The 19,192-nt window shown below is 35.5% G+C and overlaps 1 protein-coding gene across 4 annotated transcripts in view; it reads left to right on the forward strand.

The window, feature by feature from the left end:
• The window catches only part of VTA1 (vesicle trafficking 1), a 41,313-nt gene that overhangs the window by 4,614 nt on the left and 17,507 nt on the right, over positions 1-19,192 (forward strand). For all 4 annotated transcript variants that reach the window (XM_074862693.1, XM_074862694.1, XM_074862696.1 and 1 more), the window contains 4 exons: positions 9,337-9,431; positions 12,633-12,760; positions 13,416-13,491; positions 18,017-18,128. In XM_074862693.1, the coding sequence (XP_074718794.1) occupies positions 9,337-9,431; positions 12,633-12,760; positions 13,416-13,491; positions 18,017-18,128 (411 nt within the window). The remainder of the gene's footprint in view (positions 1-9,336; positions 9,432-12,632; positions 12,761-13,415; positions 13,492-18,016; positions 18,129-19,192) is intronic.

Here is a 19,192-nt window from a genome sequence, read left to right on the forward strand (position 1 = left end):
ATACCCATCTGTTAAATGTGACTGGCTTTTTACTTTCAAGTTTAGTCAGACATCCATGAAACAGGCTTCTCACTGCATACCAATTATAAGACTTCTTTTTTTTAATTTAAAAAAAAAAAAAGAGACAAAAAATAAAGTTCATGGCCTGGCTCAGAACTTAGGAAATATAGTTACTGTGTAATTTTACAACTGAGATAGTGTTAATTTTTTTACTGTCCTTCCTCAGAGTAGAGGACTAATAACAGATAAATATTTTAATTGAGCTTTTAATTTATTCAACTTTTTGTTGTATCTTGATGCATTAGAGGATGCGTCTAATTCAGAAGTGTTAATGGAAATAAAAGTAGCTGGTATTTGCTGTATGTCACTGCAGAGGTTCTGCACATGCTTACTGACTTCATTTAACTGGGATATTGTAGAATTGAAATGCATCAAATAATGTTCTTATTCCTTATCTAATAAGATCAGTTTTCTCAGCTTTCCAGTTTAAATACTTATTCTTTGTACTAGTTTTATGTAATCCATTTGTAAAAGTGTATTTTCCATATTCTCATATTGCTGGTGGCAGAAAACTGTTTTGTGTGCTACTAATACTACAAATGATTTAAAGCCTATTACTAGAGATTACATACTGAAGAATAGATTTAATCTCTTCTTTACTCAGGATAAGTTAATTGAAATGGTCAAATATTTAAGAAGTAGGTATCCATTTCATAGTGTACTGTGAGACTTGTTTTGATTGTGCCATGAGTATAAACTAAAAATATTTCTCAATTTCTTTTTTTTCCCCTGTGCTTTCTACTTCTTCTGTCTTCAGTCTTAGCTTATTTGCTCTGATTTGTTTCAGAGATTTGTAAGTACGAAAACTGCTCTTAAAACTCTGGTTTGACTGTGGAGACAGAAAAACAGTGAGAATTGATTGGAATAACAAAGATAAATACATAAACTCCACAGTCCTCAAAGCAGACTGTGGGCAGCAGCAAAAATTAAAAGATTATGTTAACTATTGTATAGTATTTTTGGCATTTGCTTTGATTACATAGGTAATATTTTAAAAGATGTAAAAATAAAAGATATAGGAATGAGAACATAAAATAGAACAAGTGTACTTCAGACACTAAAACTTTATTTATGAGGTATGCATATTTTTATAAAACTCCTGAAGTTTAATTGTACGGTGTCAATATACTAACATGCATTTTTCCACCATATAATTCACGTTTTTTTGGTGGATCTTTATTCAACTTGAACCTCTGGAAGTAGAATTAAGAACTGTCTTTTCCTGCCTGTGGTTTGCTGCTGTTTCTGAAGAAGTAATGCATCAATATCCACATTCTAATTTGCAGAATCATAGCCTCATTGAGATTGAAGGGAACGTTGTACGTCACCTAGTCCAGTCCCCTGCTCAAAGCGTGACCATTAGTGCAGGTTAGTCAGGACTGTCCAGGCAGGTTTTGAATATCCCCAAGGATGGAAACTCAGCTGCTGGGAGCAACCTGTTCCAGTGTGGGATTATCCTCACAGTAAAAGATTTTTCTTATGTTTAAATGGGATTTCCTGTATTTCATTTTGTGCCCATTGCCTCTTGTCCTGTCACTGGGGCACCACTGAGAAGGGTCTGGCTTTGTCTTCACTTCCCACTGCCCCGCTCCCTGCATCAGGTATTTATGCACATTGATAAGACCCTCTGAGCCTTCTCTTTTCAAGACCAAACAGTCCCAGCCCTCTGCCTCTCCTGGTATGACAGATGTTCCTAGCCCTTCATCAGCTTTGTGGCCGTTCTCATGTCTCTCGTACTGGGAGCCCAGAACTGGACCCAGTACTCCAGGTGTGTCACACCAGTACTGAGTAGAAGGGGAAAGATCACCTCCTTCAACCTGCTGGCACTGCTTCTCCTAATGCAGCCCTGGATGCTGTTAGCAGTTAAGGTCAGGAGTGCACTTTGGAAACTTATCTCATGGTTATGCCCATCTAGGGTGCTTTGGTCCACCTCACAGAGTAGTTTGAGATTATGAAATAGGTTTCTTCCAGTTTAAACTAAGCTGGAGGGTGTCCCACAGGAGTGCTTCAGGTTTGTGCACTAATCAGTACAAGCTGTTTTATCTCTATGACTTGACCGTAACTAAGCCAGAGTAGCTGCCTTCTCCTTTTGCCTTCTTGAGATCTCAATTACTATAAATCCTACTGTTAAAATAGTTTTTGTTTTAATTAGAAATATTTCATCTTCTTTATTAGACTATAGAAACAAGATTTGAAAAATACTGATAGTTTAAATATTGTGTAAAAGCTTAGAAACCTATGAATTCCACATATGGATCTCTTAAATTTTACTAGACCAAAATTGGTCCTTAAACCACACTGAAGAATGGCAGTGTAGAATATGGAGTCATTTCCTAGGATTCATAATATTGTCATCTAACAATAATTACCACTCTTTGTAATTGCAAATTTTGTTTCACCTATTTAGTTTGTTTACAAGTTGCTATTCTTCAAATAGCAGTAAATGCTAATGTAATTTACTACAACTTTCAGTAATTTCAGGAGATATTTTACTTCAGATAGTTTTGACTTGACAAAGTTTGTCAAGCATGTAACATAACCTTGAAATATACTACTATCAATCCATTTTTCTCTGTAGGGTTTAGAATACTATAAAAGAATCCGAGGGGAAGAAGGGGTCATGATACTATCCTTTTTTTGTTTTGACTTCCTTAATTAAATTTGTGTGTAGTCTTCCTTCCCCCCACTTGTGTCTCAGAATTATTTTTTTTTCTTGCATTTCTCCTTAAACTAATTTTACCTGAAACTAAATATTTAAAAGTAATTTGTTTTCTCTGGAGTTTCAGATTTTGAATTGATGCTGCCAGCCTAATACTTACCTTGTCTTTGCCAGTTTCCTTCAGCATCATATAATGAAAAGGAGGTATAAGGCCTTTCGAAGTTTGTTTGTCAGAGCTATTAAATCTATTTTTGAAAGTCTTAAGAATTCGGACAACTTGAACTTAGCCATGTAGAAATACCATATATTTAATGATCTGCATGGAAAAATTAAATGAATGAAGTGTGATACATTAATGTTCATGAAAGAAGAATAATTCATTTTTATTTTCTTTGCAGATGCAGTCTTTATGAAAATATGCTTGCAGTAGTTTGAGTGCAATCCAATTTAATGTTTTTGTGTCCTTTGCTTCCCACATTTGTATTCCAGCTGTTGTCTTCCTGTACCAAGCAGTTAACAAACATTTTTCTGTCAGTGGTTTGACAAAGGGAAGAGGAAGGTGTAGAATATGAACAAGTAATAAATTACGGCCTGAAAAAGCTTTCATCTCTTAATCAGAATCAAAACATGGCTAAAGTTTATAGCAATGGTTTTTGTCACTATTTAGTGTCAATTTCTTTCTATCAAATGTCCAAAATATTCCAGTTCCTAATAATTTTTTTTCTATACTAGAGAAATAAATACACGTGGGGAAAAAGAACTGTAATCTTTTGATCCTGTTAGACCAGGAAGAAGAAAAGATGGATAGTAGGACAGAATTTAGAAGATAGAATCAACCTATTGTGCATGCTTGCTGGCTGGAACTTTTGTTCTCCAGTATTTTTATTTGGCATGGAGTTAGTTTAAAATGGGAGTGAGGGGAGTTTCAGTTGTTATCCAAACATAAATCTGGAATAACTTACTGTGTATTAGGAATGAATGCCTGGCACATACTAAAGACAAAATACTCGTTCTGAAATTGTGCTGTGTATTAGCAAAGGAAAAATAACGTGGTATTACGTGACATAAATAAAAGCAGAGAAGTTTCTGTAAAGCTCACTGTATAATTCCATCCAGCACACCCACACTTAGTATTTGCTGAACAAAGATTAAGGGCAACAAATCAAGACATAAATTTTGTAGTTGTCTTGGCAAAACATTTTTTCTGAGAATGATTACTTGCCAAGTCTTTATGAATTTGAAGATAAATGTCCTGTCTGCAAACTGAGAGCAAACCCTCTTTTAGTTAATAATTGGCAAAACAGTTCTGTCTCTGTGCGTAAAAGATTACAAGTGACTTGAGCTCTACTTTACAATATAAATTAATGTTTAGACATTAGCTCTCTGTAGCCTCCTTTACCTCCTTAATGCTTTACTTTATGCATATATTACTGTTGTTGGCCACACAGAAATCTTTTCTGCTACTTGAATTGGATAAAGTGGACCAAAAAAAATAGGTTGTATCTGTTATGAAGTCAAGTGTATAAAACAAGCCTAAAAAGAACCAATAATTGCATTTGTTTATTTGTTTCCAAGTATTCCAGATCTTCATCACAAATAGTGAAGACATGAGAATTACATGTCACTTATTTCCAAGATTGTCTACATTCTTCAAATATTTCATTTAGGCTTTAAAAACTTGAAACTTCTGCAGCTACAGTATATGGTTTTAGTCGTCTTTTTATATCAGAATTTTCAGCAGCTTGGCTTTTCACAGAGGAAATTTTTTGTCAAAAGTTACCAAGCAAATGGCTCCCTTAAGTCTAATTGTTTAATTGTACAGTATATTACTGTGATCATTAAGGACATGCACTTGAAACACTTTTCACTGTATAGAGAGAAGTTCTGAAGAGAAAACTTCGAAATAATTTTTATATAAAATGGCATCTCAAGTGTAGTATTTTTAAAAGGTAAAATAATGCAGTTGTATCAGAACACTAAGAGGATTTCTTCCTTTGGTGTCCATGCCATTCAGGAGATTAACTTCGAGTTATTAGAAATTGAACCACTTGCATTAAAGCAAAATTTTTGACTTAGCAAGCAGAGTAATACATTCCACTGCTTTTGCAGTATTATAGAAACCAGAACAGCTGTATTTAAAGGAATGTAAATAATTACTCTGTTTTCTTTCAGATATAGGGGGGAGAAAAACTTAACTCATGTTACATTTGGCTTTCTAAGCAGAGATGTTGGAGGAGGTAAACTTTGGCCTCTTGCTTACGAGTTCTTTGCTACTGAGATTACCTGTCAACATAAACATGGAGGACATTTTGACCATTGCCAGTTTAAAATTTCACTGATGATACTAACACAGGGAAATTATGTTTTGCTTGTTGCTGCTGAAAATTCAGTAATGAAGTAAGTTTGCCCATTTGCTGCAAGTTAGGCAGGAAAAGGACATAATAGGTTTCCTTCACTATATCAAAGCATATCTTTCAGTTACTATCATGTATCCCTATTATAAGTAATATTTGTGTGACAAACTATACACAAAAGTAAAAGATGCAAGAGAATTCTGACAGCATAATTGGCAAAGGTAGTAGTATCAAAACCAACACAAACCGACATGGTCTTACAGAGAGCCTTCACGCAGAATACTTGGGGCATTTCAAAATTAGGGAGAGCAGAGAGAAGGACAACAAAAGATGCAGACATGGAAAAACTAAATTAAGATTCTTTGCTTTAGGAATAAGGTAATAATACACAAAAATGCAAAGAGTAGAACTAGTAGATACTTTTTCCTGTTGTCTGTAGTAATGCAAGGTATTACTTAGTGCTTTCAGATTCACACCCATGCTGCTCTTCATACAGATATTTTCAAAAGCAAAATTTCAAAACATTAAAAGAGTATTATTTTTATTTCTGTAGTTTCTGTAGAGGCAAATACTAAATTATTTTCCCTTCTTCCTATTCTGATTCTGTCAGAGAAATCCCAGATTCTCTCAGTCTTTCTACTATTTCACCTGCTGTCTGCTTTGTAAGTTTAATGATTGTTGATAGATGTTTTCAACCTCCAAGCCCCACTTTTGACTAGAGAAGCACTGAGTAAAGCAGTAAGTGTGCCTAAAGGTACTTAACATTTTGTTTGTCGCTGGTGAGTTTCAAACTGTGGAGAGTATACTTTCTTTCTCCATCTTCAGTTTATCGATTGAAACTGATGTTCCAGGAGATTTTGACTGGTAGGATATGGTTTGTGTTTTCTGACCTGCAGGTTGCCTTGTCCTTCATTACAATCAGGTTCTTTCATCAACGGTATTTGAGTCAAGACTCCCTTTCAGTACTGAATGCTACTAGGTAGTGATGCTCTGTCAATAGTAGTTTCCACAAACAATGTAGTCTTTCTTGATCACCACTTGAGAAAGAAGGAGTAGATTTTGCCCTTACCTCAATGATTGCCTCATCAGAGGCCTGTCTCTGGGCAGGTGTTGTTATGCAGTACTCCTTTCGAACATACTACTGATGAGAAGAAGTGAGTATACAAAAATTATGAACTTGATTGCAGTAGACTCTCTTGTTAGGGTAACTTAAGTGTGCTTTGATCTTTTACCAGTTAATAAGATCTTGCAGGAAGTCTCCTTTCTTGTATAGTCAGTTGTGTGGTACAGAGATGTAATTGCTGTGTCAGGTGTAACACATTTAATCTTAGCTCAGGTGACATTAATAGCCTGTCTGTAGGATGTCTCTGTTCTTAATATCTGTAGAGCTGCTGCTGCTAGAACATGTTTTCTTGACAGTCTATGTATGCTTTGGATAATAGTCCTTTGATCTTGAATGACCTGAGGACTCTTGGGCACCTCGTTCCCAGTCTTCTGTTAGCAGGAAAGTGGTGTTGGTATGGAACATTGCTTGATGTCACCCACAGTGTAAATTTATATATAGACAAGAAAAACATGTTTCTTCTCTGTAACTATTGTTCTTTGGCCTATGTTCTCAGTGTATTCTAGAGTCACTCTTCTGCATTTGTTTATTGGAGTGCCTGAAGGAGTCTGAGGTTTTCTCAGTCTCTGAAATCCTAAGAGGGGAAAGGGCTGGGTTTATAGGGCTGTCTACAAAGCATACAGATGTCACAGTCCTGTCACTGCACGCCTTTGGATATTATTGAGGAAAAAAATTACCTTGCTTTCACTATTTAATGAATGCAATGAATGTGAAAAAAAGCAGCATATGGGTAACAGAAGAGTAACAGTTCCAGATAAGCAGGTCTTTTAATGATTGATCCTCAAGACTAAAGACATTTGCAAGATTTCCATTTGTATGGAAACAGTTCTTTTTATGTAAATGAATTATGGAAGAGATAGGAAGATGCATACTTCAGCAAATAAAATCTGTAAACAGTAATGACCAAGGGTATTCTGAATTTATGTTGCCTACCTCATATCAGTCTAAAATTAATTTACTTTCCTCTGAAAATGTCTGATACTTTGATCTGTCAAAAAGAAATAACTGAACTAGATGGCCCATAGGTCTAACACCCATTATGTTAATTCCTAAGTTTTACATTATTAAATCATACTATGAAATGTGTTCAGGGAAGCTTACAATCAAACATGTACTTAAAAATCAGTTTAATTAAAGGCTGTAAGCATTAACTCCTCATCATGGGATTATGGTGTTTTAATTGGCAGTAGACGAGTGCCTTAAAGACAAATCTCTGTATCTTTCTGTGTTTGGATTTCTTTGAAATGTAATTTCAGCATTATATGTGCTGGTTTCATAATTTTTAACATTACGTGTCAGCATCCTGAAGATAATAAGGTGAGCTTAAGAGTACATATCAATAAGTAGCTCAATATTAGTGTTGTCACTTGATGAAACCTACATAGCATAGAACCTACATAGCAATTCTTGTTAAAATTGCTGTCTTTCGTTTGTCATGGTCAGCTGTTGTAGTTGTTCATAGCCTTTATGTAGTCCTGAAGTTTCGCTCAGAGTCAACTTTGAATTGATTGTTCTTTACTGAGAATTTCAATATGAAGGTGCTAGGTTGTTTTATAAATTCTAAATGTGGAAGAGAGGCATTGGAGGGTACGGGTACTTTATCTATTAGTTTAGGGGGGGTCTTTAAATGGTTGGGCAACACAAGAGCTTTAATATTCAAAAATTTGTCAGCTTTGCAGCCCCAAATAAGGAATATACACTCTGTCTGGTTTGAATAATCAGTTGTACGTGGAGCATGAAATACAACTTTTAAAATCCAGAAAAATTAGTTAAATTATGATGCTCACCAGCAGAACCTAGGTAGATTCTTGTAGAGAGATCTGATTTTGTTAGACAAACTGATAATAGATGGAAAAGGCAGACAAGCTTTTGAGCATATAATGCTTTCTTCTGCAGCAAACATCAGAATAAGTGCAACTGAAAACAACTGTGTTATATTTGTGTTTACTGAGATAATTTGAAGGGAAAATGCTGTCTCTAGTGTATGAAGAGATGCTTGGAAGAAGAGAGGTGGTAAAGCTGTGAAGTGAGTAAGGGTCACTTACAGAACTCCATGTTCTACAGGAAGAAGGACATGGGGGTATGCCATAAGAAGTCATAGCTCATGTTAGTATTTGGTAGAGTTACAGCTTTTAGTTCTTAAGCTCTGCATTTGAAAGTGTTTTGTAGGACTCCCTTGAGGGTTGGGAGTGAGAGTTGGTAGAATGGCTTGTTTGTGAAAAATGTTCTGTGTTTGGTTACTGAGTGTTTCTGCCCATTTTCCCTTCTCTGTGTTGTCAATCCTAGTAAATAGTAGTTGTTTGATTTTTTTTTTTTTTTTAACCCAAAATTTCCTGAAGCAAATAAAGTTCTGCCATGTGTGTATCTAAAATTCATAGATTTTTGGTAGTAAAAACATAATTGTTAATCAGAAGATGTTAATCATTCATTTTCAAGGTCATTTGAAAAACTGACAACTTTACTTGCAGGGAGAACGGTCAGTGTTTGGTTAATGGTTGGACTAGATGATCTTCAAGGTCTTTCCCAACCTAGATGATTCGGTGATTCTGTGAAAGTTTAATAAAGTCTGTCTTGTCTGATTCTAAGGTCAGGTTTGTGTCTTGTGTTTTTTGATGCTATGTATGCATATACATGGAGATAATAGATGCTTAATTCCATTTGTTAATTGGAGTTTTAAAGCTAACTGGTTTCTGCTACATTAAGCTCCATTTTTGAGATATATCCATACACTCTATATGTATGTGTAACTCATATGAAAGTTAGTTGTGTATAATTAGGGATAAAAATTGACTTGAAGTTCCTGTTTGAGAGAGTTGCAAACAAGGGTGGTGATTTTTTACAAAAGCAATATATATTGCACAATAGTGATCCAAGCATCAGTCTGAAATCATCAGGAAATACTCATTGAGATAAAGAAAGCATAAATCTTAGAAAAAATATTTCCTACTATCTCTGCAAGACTAAACATACCTAGATTTCGGTGTTATTGCTTGCTAGTAGTGCAATAGTACATTGTTAAACCACAAGATGAGTTTGTCTTTCACATGTGTTGGGGGGGGGGAGGAATTGCTTTGTTTCCTTATGGGTTTTGCCTTAGATAATCACTTCTGGGTTTTTTTTGTGTTTTGTCTCCTTTAAAGGCCGTTTGTATGCAATGCAAACGGGGATGAAGATTGATAGTAAAACCCCAGAATGCCGTAAATTTTTATCCAAACTTATGGATCAGTTGGAAGCTGTAAGTAGAATTTATTGCTCTCCTCTAAAATGATTCATGGTGTTACTTTAAGTTTTATTTAAGCTTCTGCAAATACTATCTTTTTTCTGTCATCAGTCATTGATGCAACTATTCTGTATGCAGGCATACTGTATGAATTTAAGTTGTATGTAATGAATTGGCAGAAGGATTGAAAGGAGATAAAGCTCTATGTATATATGTATATTTGTAGGTATGTATGCATGCACATAACTGAAATTTTATACAGCAGACATTTGCCGTAAGATTTTGTTTAGACAACATGAATTACGGTACTTTATTCATACATATTCTCATGAGAAATCATAATTCATTACAAATAAATACAGGAGTTCTAGAAGACTTTTTTTTATTGATTTATCTTTGATTCATTGAAGTCTGTGAGTTACTTTCACTGCTTGTAGGACTGGCTAGCCTAGTCTTTGGGTGCTTTTGAAATTTTTGACCTAAACTGTTGTACCCAGGGAGTTTTTTAAAACATTCTCTAGAAGATAAAGATACTTTTGATCATATCCTTTGTTAGAGATTGAGGATCTTTACTATGAATGTTTGTAAGCAGAGTCTTACCTGTGTGGGTAAGAGATAGCTACACCACACTCTTTGAGTGGACCTGATAGTATTAAAAAGCAAACAACCTTAAATAGAACAGGGTTAAACAAAGGAAGGTAAAGTCATTGTACAGATGGTCAGTTCAAGTTCCAGGAGCTGTTTATGTTCATATGCTGTATTTTTCAGTAGTCTTGAAATGTGTGGATTTTAAGGTTTAAGTGCTCATTTGGAAGCAGAAAGTAATGTTGAAAAATGAAGCAGCAGTTCTTTTTGTGTACTGTATTAATGATTCCATCCAAAATCTAGGCATAGCAATGCCTGAAGAGTTTGTGTGAAACTAGTGCAACAGCCTTCAATTCTTCAGGGGGGAAAAAACCCACCATGAATCATTTGTCTTTTTTTCATACTTTGTGCTTCTTGCTATGTTTTATCTCTGATATTTAGCAGTGGAAAATCCAGTGTACAGTGACTTCTTGGTGTGTTATTTAATGAAATTTTGACGTCTTTATTGGGTCTAGTTTTCCTGTTCAGAAGGGTGACAGAAGAGGTAAGATTAAAACTCTGACAGATTTTGCTCTTCATTTCTTAAGGATTGTTAAAATTTGGTGGATCCCTTGTGGTACTGCAGCAACTGATCTGTCTGCAGCATTCAGTTACCCCTTTTGTTTCAAATTTGGAAAGACTAGAAAAGCAGCAAAATCCAATGGTTTCATCTTTCAGTTGCTGATAAGGTTGTCTCTGTGACAGCTGATGCTCAGGTACTGGAGTTCCTTCTGCGTAGCCAAGTGGTGGAAGGATGGAGAGACCACTTCTAAGCAGATCTAATGGAGCATTTTGGGGGCTAGGAAGCTTGCGCAAGTTGACAATTTGGACCTCTGTGGTAATTTAATAGCAGTCATTTTCAGTCTGCCCTGAACCAGCAGGGGGCACAAAGGGTGCTGCAGGGCTGCCCCAAATGTTTCTCAGCTTTCTGTTTGTTGTCACAATTGATTATTCTAGAGGTTAAAACAGAAGCTTACAAACAATCCTGAACTTTATAGTAGCAAAGAATAAAACAGTGTAGATGTATCTGGAAATTATCAGATGTGTTCTTTACAACAAACTTCATAATATGCCAGATACGTGAATTAAATAAAGTGATTTTTTTATCCAAAATGCATGTTTCTGTCAAATATTTTTACAGATGATTGCGTTGTTTTGCTTTTCCAATAGGTAACTGTTTCATTTAAAAGTTTTTAGTAAAATTAAACAAAATTTGCTTGATTTTACGTTCAAATTATGAATCATTTAAAACATCAGTACTGCTGTACTGAATCATGGATTGTGTGAAGGGTTATTTCAAAAGTAAATAACTTGGTTAACTATTTTTAGAAGCATATGTAACTGAGTGTTATTTGTGCATTTGAAATCAGCTCCATTGAACATCAGATCAAGCATAGTAATAAGTTATTTTCTGTGTTATAGCTGTATATATAGGCTGGTGAACTATATGTAAACAAATCATATTGTCTTCAGTTAGCTTCAGTGTTTCATTTCAATGATATATATCTTGCAACTTACAAATTGTGGTACACTCACAAGAAAAACAATTGCACTTTGTAAAACAAATACTTTTTGCAAACTAGGTAGAATACGAGTTTGACAAAAGTCTTCAAATTTAAAGTTCTATTTGGAAAGTTTATATTTCAATATTGAAATCAGGTAACTTTGCTGGCAACATTCTGTGTGTTAAAAAGTTGGCAGCAAACTAAAAAATTTGGAAATGCAGCCTGCATGATTAAATGTTCTTCACACGCACAGCTGAAAATAACTGCCATTCAGAGATTGTTTTTAAATCTTTTGGCAAAATAAAGGCTGCAGGTTAGTATCATGCAGGGTTCCTGTTTTTGTTCTCTAAGGATAGCCTGAGATTTCCTTATGTGCAAACAGTAAGCCTATTCAGAAGTTGTAAATCCACCTGTTGTAACTGTTAGAGGGTTATTTGCTTTACTGATTTTTATTAAGAAACCTGAGGATTCTTGTACTCTAACGTCTTTGAAAAGAGGTCTTTGAATTGCAGTACACTGTTACACTGAAAATTCCAGTAAATCCATAGGTCACTAGACTGGTCAAGGTAGGGCTCAGATGCTTTGAAAAATGTAGTGAACTGCAGTGAAATAACCTTACAAGAGAAGAGTGATCACTTTGACCTACAGTACCTTTATAAAGCATGCATTGCTTTATCAGTTGAACTGTGCTGAATCCTGACACAGGCTTCAGAGTGCTTCTTCTTTCAGATAGTAAGGGGAAAAATACCTGTAGCTGTTCCTTCATGATATTGTAGTTGTGTTTATTTTTAACATGGTTTTTATTTTTGTTTGGTTGGTTTGGGGTTTTTTTTGTGACTGAAGACAGTATTCAGAGCTCATAATATTTCTTCCTCCAAAAGAATATGCTTTCTCTTTAACATGCGGTTGCTTTTAGTGTTTGTCATGTTAGAAGCTGGAGATTTGTAAAATAATTGAAGTGGATGTTGTTTCTTTTTTAAATTGTACTTGGCTTTGTCTAAATCAGCAGCTTCTTGTGTTTGAATTAGATTGCAGAATTGCTAGGGTCTAATAAGGTAATTAATGTATTTTTACCAACTTTTTTCAGATGAAAAAGCAATTTGGTGATAATGAAGCAATTACTCAGGAAATTGTTGGTTCTGCTCATGTGGAGAATTATGCCTTGAAAATGTTTTTGTATGCAGACAATGAAGACAGAGCTGGGCAATTTCATAAGTAGGTGAAAATCTTCGGTTTTGTTATCTAAATTAAGATACTGGTCAAGAAATTTGAATATCTAAATTGTTTTTAATTTGACTGGAAATAGGAATTGGGCTTTAATGCTTTCATTCCTCTTTCAGAAAACTAGATTTGTTACTACTTGTGTGTCTCTAACTTCACACATTAACTGGTATTCTGCTTGTGTTCCTTAAGAGGTTGCTCACCTAATATCAAGCTGCCCAAAACCCCAGACTAATATTGAGCTTGACATCAAGCATGTTATAGTTTCTACTGCCCAGTGATATTAACATAGTTGTGATGATACATTATGTGATTTGATTTACAGCAATTACTACAGCGTGTTGATGGCTTTTTCTAAGATAATATAGGATGTCCTATGTCCTGTATTGAACATTCCAAACTAGAAACTAAGTGCGGAACACATGACCAGCTTTAAAAAGTACTGAAAACTTTCTGCATAGTTGTCAGAAGACTAGTCAATATATTACTAAATTTAAACATTGTAAATTCTGCAACATCAGAGTAAAAGAAAAAAAATAGTAGTGATGACTGGCTTGAAATAAGCCAGTATGGTCTAAATGCCGACTTCTAAAATGTGGTCCTGAGAGACTGACATTACCAAGTTCATGACATGTTTTCTTTTTTACAGAAACATGATAAAGTCCTTTTATACTGCAAGTCTCCTTATAGATGTTCTAACAGTATTTGGGGAGCTCTCTGAAGAGGTAAGTGTTAGCGATATCAGTGTATTACCTGATTGCTTTTTCTAGCATAGGTGAAAATTACTTTTTTAGTTCTGTAAAGTTGTTTTTATAATTTGTGAATATAAACTTTAAAGAACATAGGTTCTAATTGTGTTGACAAATGCATGTTAGTAAGTCGTAAGGAATTATGCTAAGTATTTCGAATAAATTGTATGTGAAGTATTAGACAACTGTTATCTGTTAGAAAATGCTTCATAAGTATCAGTTAGAAATTCAAAGTCTGTATATTAATGTGGGACACATAACATTACATTGAGCAATTAGGAATGAATATAGGGCAAAATGATGCAAGGTTTCTGGCTTTTTCCACCTTCACTTTTTTCACCATGCAAGCAAGCAATTTAGTGCTAGTAATTAAGGTGGAATTGTGTACAGTTTTAGTTAGAATAGGTATTCTTGGTTTTGCAACAAACTCCACTTTTAAAAGGTGATAAGTTGGAAGAATGTGGATTTACTTCATAAAAAATAGCTTGCTATCTGGCCATTAGGACATGAATATTTTAATTCAAAAAATTATCTGCTAAAGTCATTAACACAATGCTCTTTATGTCAGGTAGTCTTTTAATGAAACAAGTATTCCAGAATTGACTGAACTAGATCACTATTATTTTTATTAAGGCACAACAGAATAATGTCTTCATCTGTTTTAAAGCAAACTTTTCTGTTAGGTGCATGGTCAGCTGCTCTCTGTTATTCATGCCCCACAGAAGAATTAATCTCTGATATAGAGGAGCAGGTACTCTTAATAAAGTATTCCTTGTTCTGAAAATCAAAAGTGAGATTTTCTTGCTAAATTAACTGAATGAGAAGCTCGATTTGAAAATGTAATGATATAGTCGACAACTTCTGACAAAAAAAAAAAAAATAAAACTGCTACTGACTCATGAAGACAAGTTTCAAATCTTGTTAAAGAAAGGTTGAAATAAGTGGAAAAATAAATAAGAAACAGCAACAACACTAAACAATCTGAGACAAAAATCAGCAAGTGCTGATCATGTAAGTGCTGAATATGTCTCAGGACACCTAAATCCACACAGGTAATCAACAAATATTTTTTTTCATTAAATGATTTTTTGGTTGGAAGGGATCTTAAAAGATCATGTAGTTCCACCCCCCCTGCCATGGGCAGGGACACCTTCTGCTAGATCAGGTTGCTCAAAGCCCTGTCCAACCTGGCCTGGAACATTTCAAGAGGGTATCCACAGCTTCTCTGGGCAACCTGTTCCTGTGTCTCACCACCCTCACAGGGAAGAATTTCTTCCTTATATCTAATCTAAATCTACCCTCTTTCAGTTTAAAACCATTACCCCTCGTCCTATCACTGCACTCCCTGATAAAGAGTCCCTCCCCATCTTTCCTGTAGGCCCCCTTTAAGTATTGCAAGGCTGCTATAAGGTCTTTCCAGAGCCTTCTCTTCTCCAGGCTGAACAACCCCAACTCTCTCAGCCTGTCCTCACAGGGGAGGTGCTCCAGCCCCCAGATCATTTTCATGGCCTCCTCTGGACCCACTCAAGCAGGTCCATGTCCTTCTTATGTTGGGGGCCCCAGAGCTGGACACAGTACTCCAGGTGGGGTCTCATGAGAGCGGAATAGTGGGGGAGATTCACCTCCTTTTCTTGTATGCTTGGGTGTTACAGACTTCCACGCTTACCCTAGTAAAAGTGCCTTAGAAACCAAAAGCTTTGTTTTGCAGACTGGTAACAAGCCTGTGGTTGTCGGTCCCAAACTTCAATGCCCTGTTTGGAATTCACAGAAGCCTGAAGTTAGCTCAGCCTGACACCTGGTTATATAGTCTGACATCGAAACTCAGACCACCTGTGTGTCTTTTCAGTATGTAATTGCTGCCTTATGTATGGAATATCAATTATTGAAAGGCTTTTAAATCAACAGCAGAAGGCATAGAAAGCAAATACTTGACACCTAAAATCAGAAAATGAGTATTGTAAATAATATGTATATTTTTAATTGGCAAGTGGTTGATTATTGGGTAGTATGAATGGATTGTGTCACAGGAAGCAGTGGATGTTCAATATCTCAATATTCAAACTGCAAAAGGATTTTCTGGAAGACATGCCATACACGACACAGCTGATGTTACATCAGTAAGAAGTGTTGATGATAGTGTTATTCTCAATTACCTCAGTAATAGTGTTCATATGGTAGGGCAGCCTTCCAAAAAGGGACATCAGTGCATATTAAAAACAAACTAAAAGCAGCAAAGTTTAGGTTCTCAGTTCTGGAATTACAAGCTTTGCATTTGGGATGCATCAAACACTTTCCCTTCCTCTCTCTCCATCCAGTGTTTTGGTGGGGACATGTTTTGGCCCATTCTCAAATACACTTTCCCAGGGGGGCTCAGCTATGTCCTGTGGTGGGTCTGCTAGAGTTGGCTGTGTGGGGCAGCCCTGGCCTCTCCTCACACCACCACCCCTGCTGCCCCCTGTAGCCAGCACCTGGGCATGGACACCCAACGCAACAGCATCTTCACACTTTATCCAGAAATAATTGGGGTATTAGAACAGAGGGGAGATGTACAGGCTGTTAAATCTTGCATAATGGTCTTTTCTGGAAGTACAGTACTCCATATTTCCGAATTTTGTGGCTTCTACTGTATTTGCGAATGATAAAATAATTTAATCTGTAATACTACCTGACCAGGAATGATTATTAAAAGAAAGTAGTTAACAGAAAGCTATGTTTTCGAATTGTACTTTTTCTTTCTGAGGTATAGTGAATGCATTTTAATAAATCTGTCATCAGGATAGGCTTTCTTCTGGAGAACATCTTATTTGCGAAAACAAAGACTGTATCTTTCTCTTGGGCTGTGTGAGCACTCTGGTGGATAACAACATACTAAATATGAGCAAGGGAGCTTGTTGGACATACCCATTATACTGCCACTCTCTACCCTGTTCTGGATGACAGTGCAATATACTTTGTGAAGTACAATTTTGAATTTCACTTACTAATTTTCAAAAACTTTGGATGTAATTTCAGTCAGGACTTTTAAAAAGAGATTATTCTGTCTACCTCAGTTTCCAAAGTACTTTACCTGTCATTGTTACTGTGGAAATTTGAGTTCACCAGTACCCTGCAGGTGATGATGTTGATGTGAAACACTCTGTTAATTTGGCCAAGTGACCAATGCAGGTTATTCCACTCATCCTTCCACATTTCTCATCTTTGTTTATATTCAGCCTTGTTCCTTGAAATATATTCCCTCCTAACTGTTGGAACTGTTAAGTTCTGTCATACTACTTTTGCCAAATTAGTTGATTTGCATAATCAGTTAAAGATTTCTTGTTACAATTAAGAAGTCTTCCTGAATTAAAAAAAACAGTATTGGAACAGTCTCAGGAGATATAAAGTGGCCAATCTTCTTTCCATATTTTGACATATTAAAGTTGTACCTAAGAACAGTAAAGTATATTTTTAAAAATTAAATTAAAAATCTCAAAACAGTTGAGATTCTGAGATTTATTTCAATCACTCATGTTTTGTGAAAATAATATATGGAAAGCCCGGGTGAAATGCTTTTCCCTCAATTTCTTTTTCCCAGAAACTGAAAATAGTGAAAAATCATGTTGTTTTTCTTTAAATACTGAAGTTACTACCACATTTTTTCAATTTCACACTGTTACCATGGAAATGGAATCAGAAAGGCAAGCAGCAGATTCGCTTCTAACTGCTATTGCTTCACATTGACACCATTTCAGAAGATGAGAGTTGCAAAAAATTATGTTGACTGTCAATATAGTATTCAATTTTTTGGGAAGTGTTAATATCTTTTATAATAAGTGAGCTGTTAAACTTGTCATTAACACTTTATTTAAAGTCGTTATTGTCGTAAGTCATTGCTCCGCAGGTAGTTTATGTATTGCTATAAATCCTTAATCTGATTTTTAGCTATGCTGTGAAGATATTAAATCAAAATATTGTATGTTTTAGAATGTATATCCCCCACACACCATGTTAATCTGCAACTACAGCAGCCTTTCTGTTTTCATGCTTTTAAATAATTTTTTTAAATTTAATGCATTTTAATTAGAAAAGATTTTATATTATTGATAAGTGGGAGTAGCATTTTAAGTTTCAGATATTTAAATCTAAAGTAAATAATTATCTAAGTTTATGGACATTGAAAGTTTTCGTTATTATTTCACATCAGCAATTACTACACAGTGCTCCGTCTTTCACACTAGATCGTTCTGGTATAGTTTATTTCCCTGACATGCTGCACTAATTGAAGATCTCTACATTTTCCTTTCATGCTGAGATCCTGTTAGAGCTGTTCTTTTTATATATTTTTTTTAATTCGCTGATCAATTTCACATGTTTTTGATCTTAAAGGGGTGTCAGATGATAGAGAAAACAGTTTAGTTTTATAATCTTGTCTTAGGGTGGAAAACCTGCTTATATTTCTGTTTTGAATGCATTAATTCACAGAAGTGAGTGGTTAAAATGGCTGGCCTTTTCACTTCCCCAGAACGCTCAGCACAGGAAGTATGCCAGGTGGAAGGCAGCATATATTCATAACTGCTTGAAGAACGGAGAGACTCCTCAGCCTGGGCCTATTGGAATGGAAGGAGAGAGCTTTGGTATGTCTTTCTCTTTTCTTTTTAAAAGAGCAGAGGGCTGGGCCAAGACCGAAGTGGTGCTATGCACAGTTCTACAGGAAGCACCTCACAGGATGCACAGCTTCCTTGTTTAATGTTCTATTCATGATGGGCCACCTTCTGCTTTTTTTTCTGCTTCTCCTACTGTTATTTTTTTTGGACCATACTATCTGATTGACTTAAAAAATGTTTTATTAAATCTTTTCTCTGTAGTGGAGATTATTATTTTGAATACAGCTGCTCTCTAAGAAGGCATTGTCACTTTTGGGCCAGAACCATGCATTTCTTTAACGCTACCCACAGTCCTTCTTTTAAATCTGTTCTGTAAAGTTATGATCCCTTTGCCAGTTTATCCTCTCTCAGAAGTTAAATAGGAGTTGAAAACTGATTGATTGTAGATGAATTCAACTTCAAAGCAAGCTGATCTGTGAGACAACCCCTTCATCCCCAAATAATAATGTGGTCTTCAAAAGAGATTTATGACATACTCTTTTTAGATTGGATTTCCTGCTGCTTTCTCTCTTATCCCCCTTTTCCTTGTGTTTTTAGTCCCTGTGTTCTTCTGGCTACCTGACTTTCCTGTACAGTTTTCCTTGAAGTTACCTTCTTAACTGTTAGATAGAAAGCGGTGATTTCCAAGGACACCCACTTACCAAAATTAATGTTTATCAAAACAGGTTGTTTTAAACCTCCCGAATTGTAAGTTTTACTGTCTTCTATTTAATGCACTCAGACATGTCTGAACTCTGCTGCTAATTTAAAAGTCCTGGCTCTTCACTAAGAAACATTAGGGGCATCCAAACCTTTCTCATTTAGAACTTTTTAAAAACAGACACAACCACTGTGAGCAGACACAAGCTAGTCTCTCCATGAAATAACAGAACACATACTGAGCAGACTCTCCTACAAGAGCACATAGATCACATCCTAACCTATTCTGAGAAAGACAGCTCCATTATCTTATTTCATTATGTGTATTTTTACTAAAAGTAACTAAACAATCAGAGCTGCCATATTATTTCTAAACCTCATAAATGTTACCGTAT

The sequence above is a fragment of the Strix uralensis genome, chromosome 3, assembly GCF_047716275.1.
Source record: "Strix uralensis isolate ZFMK-TIS-50842 chromosome 3, bStrUra1, whole genome shotgun sequence".
Classification (NCBI taxonomy): Eukaryota; Metazoa; Chordata; class Aves; order Strigiformes; family Strigidae; genus Strix; species Strix uralensis.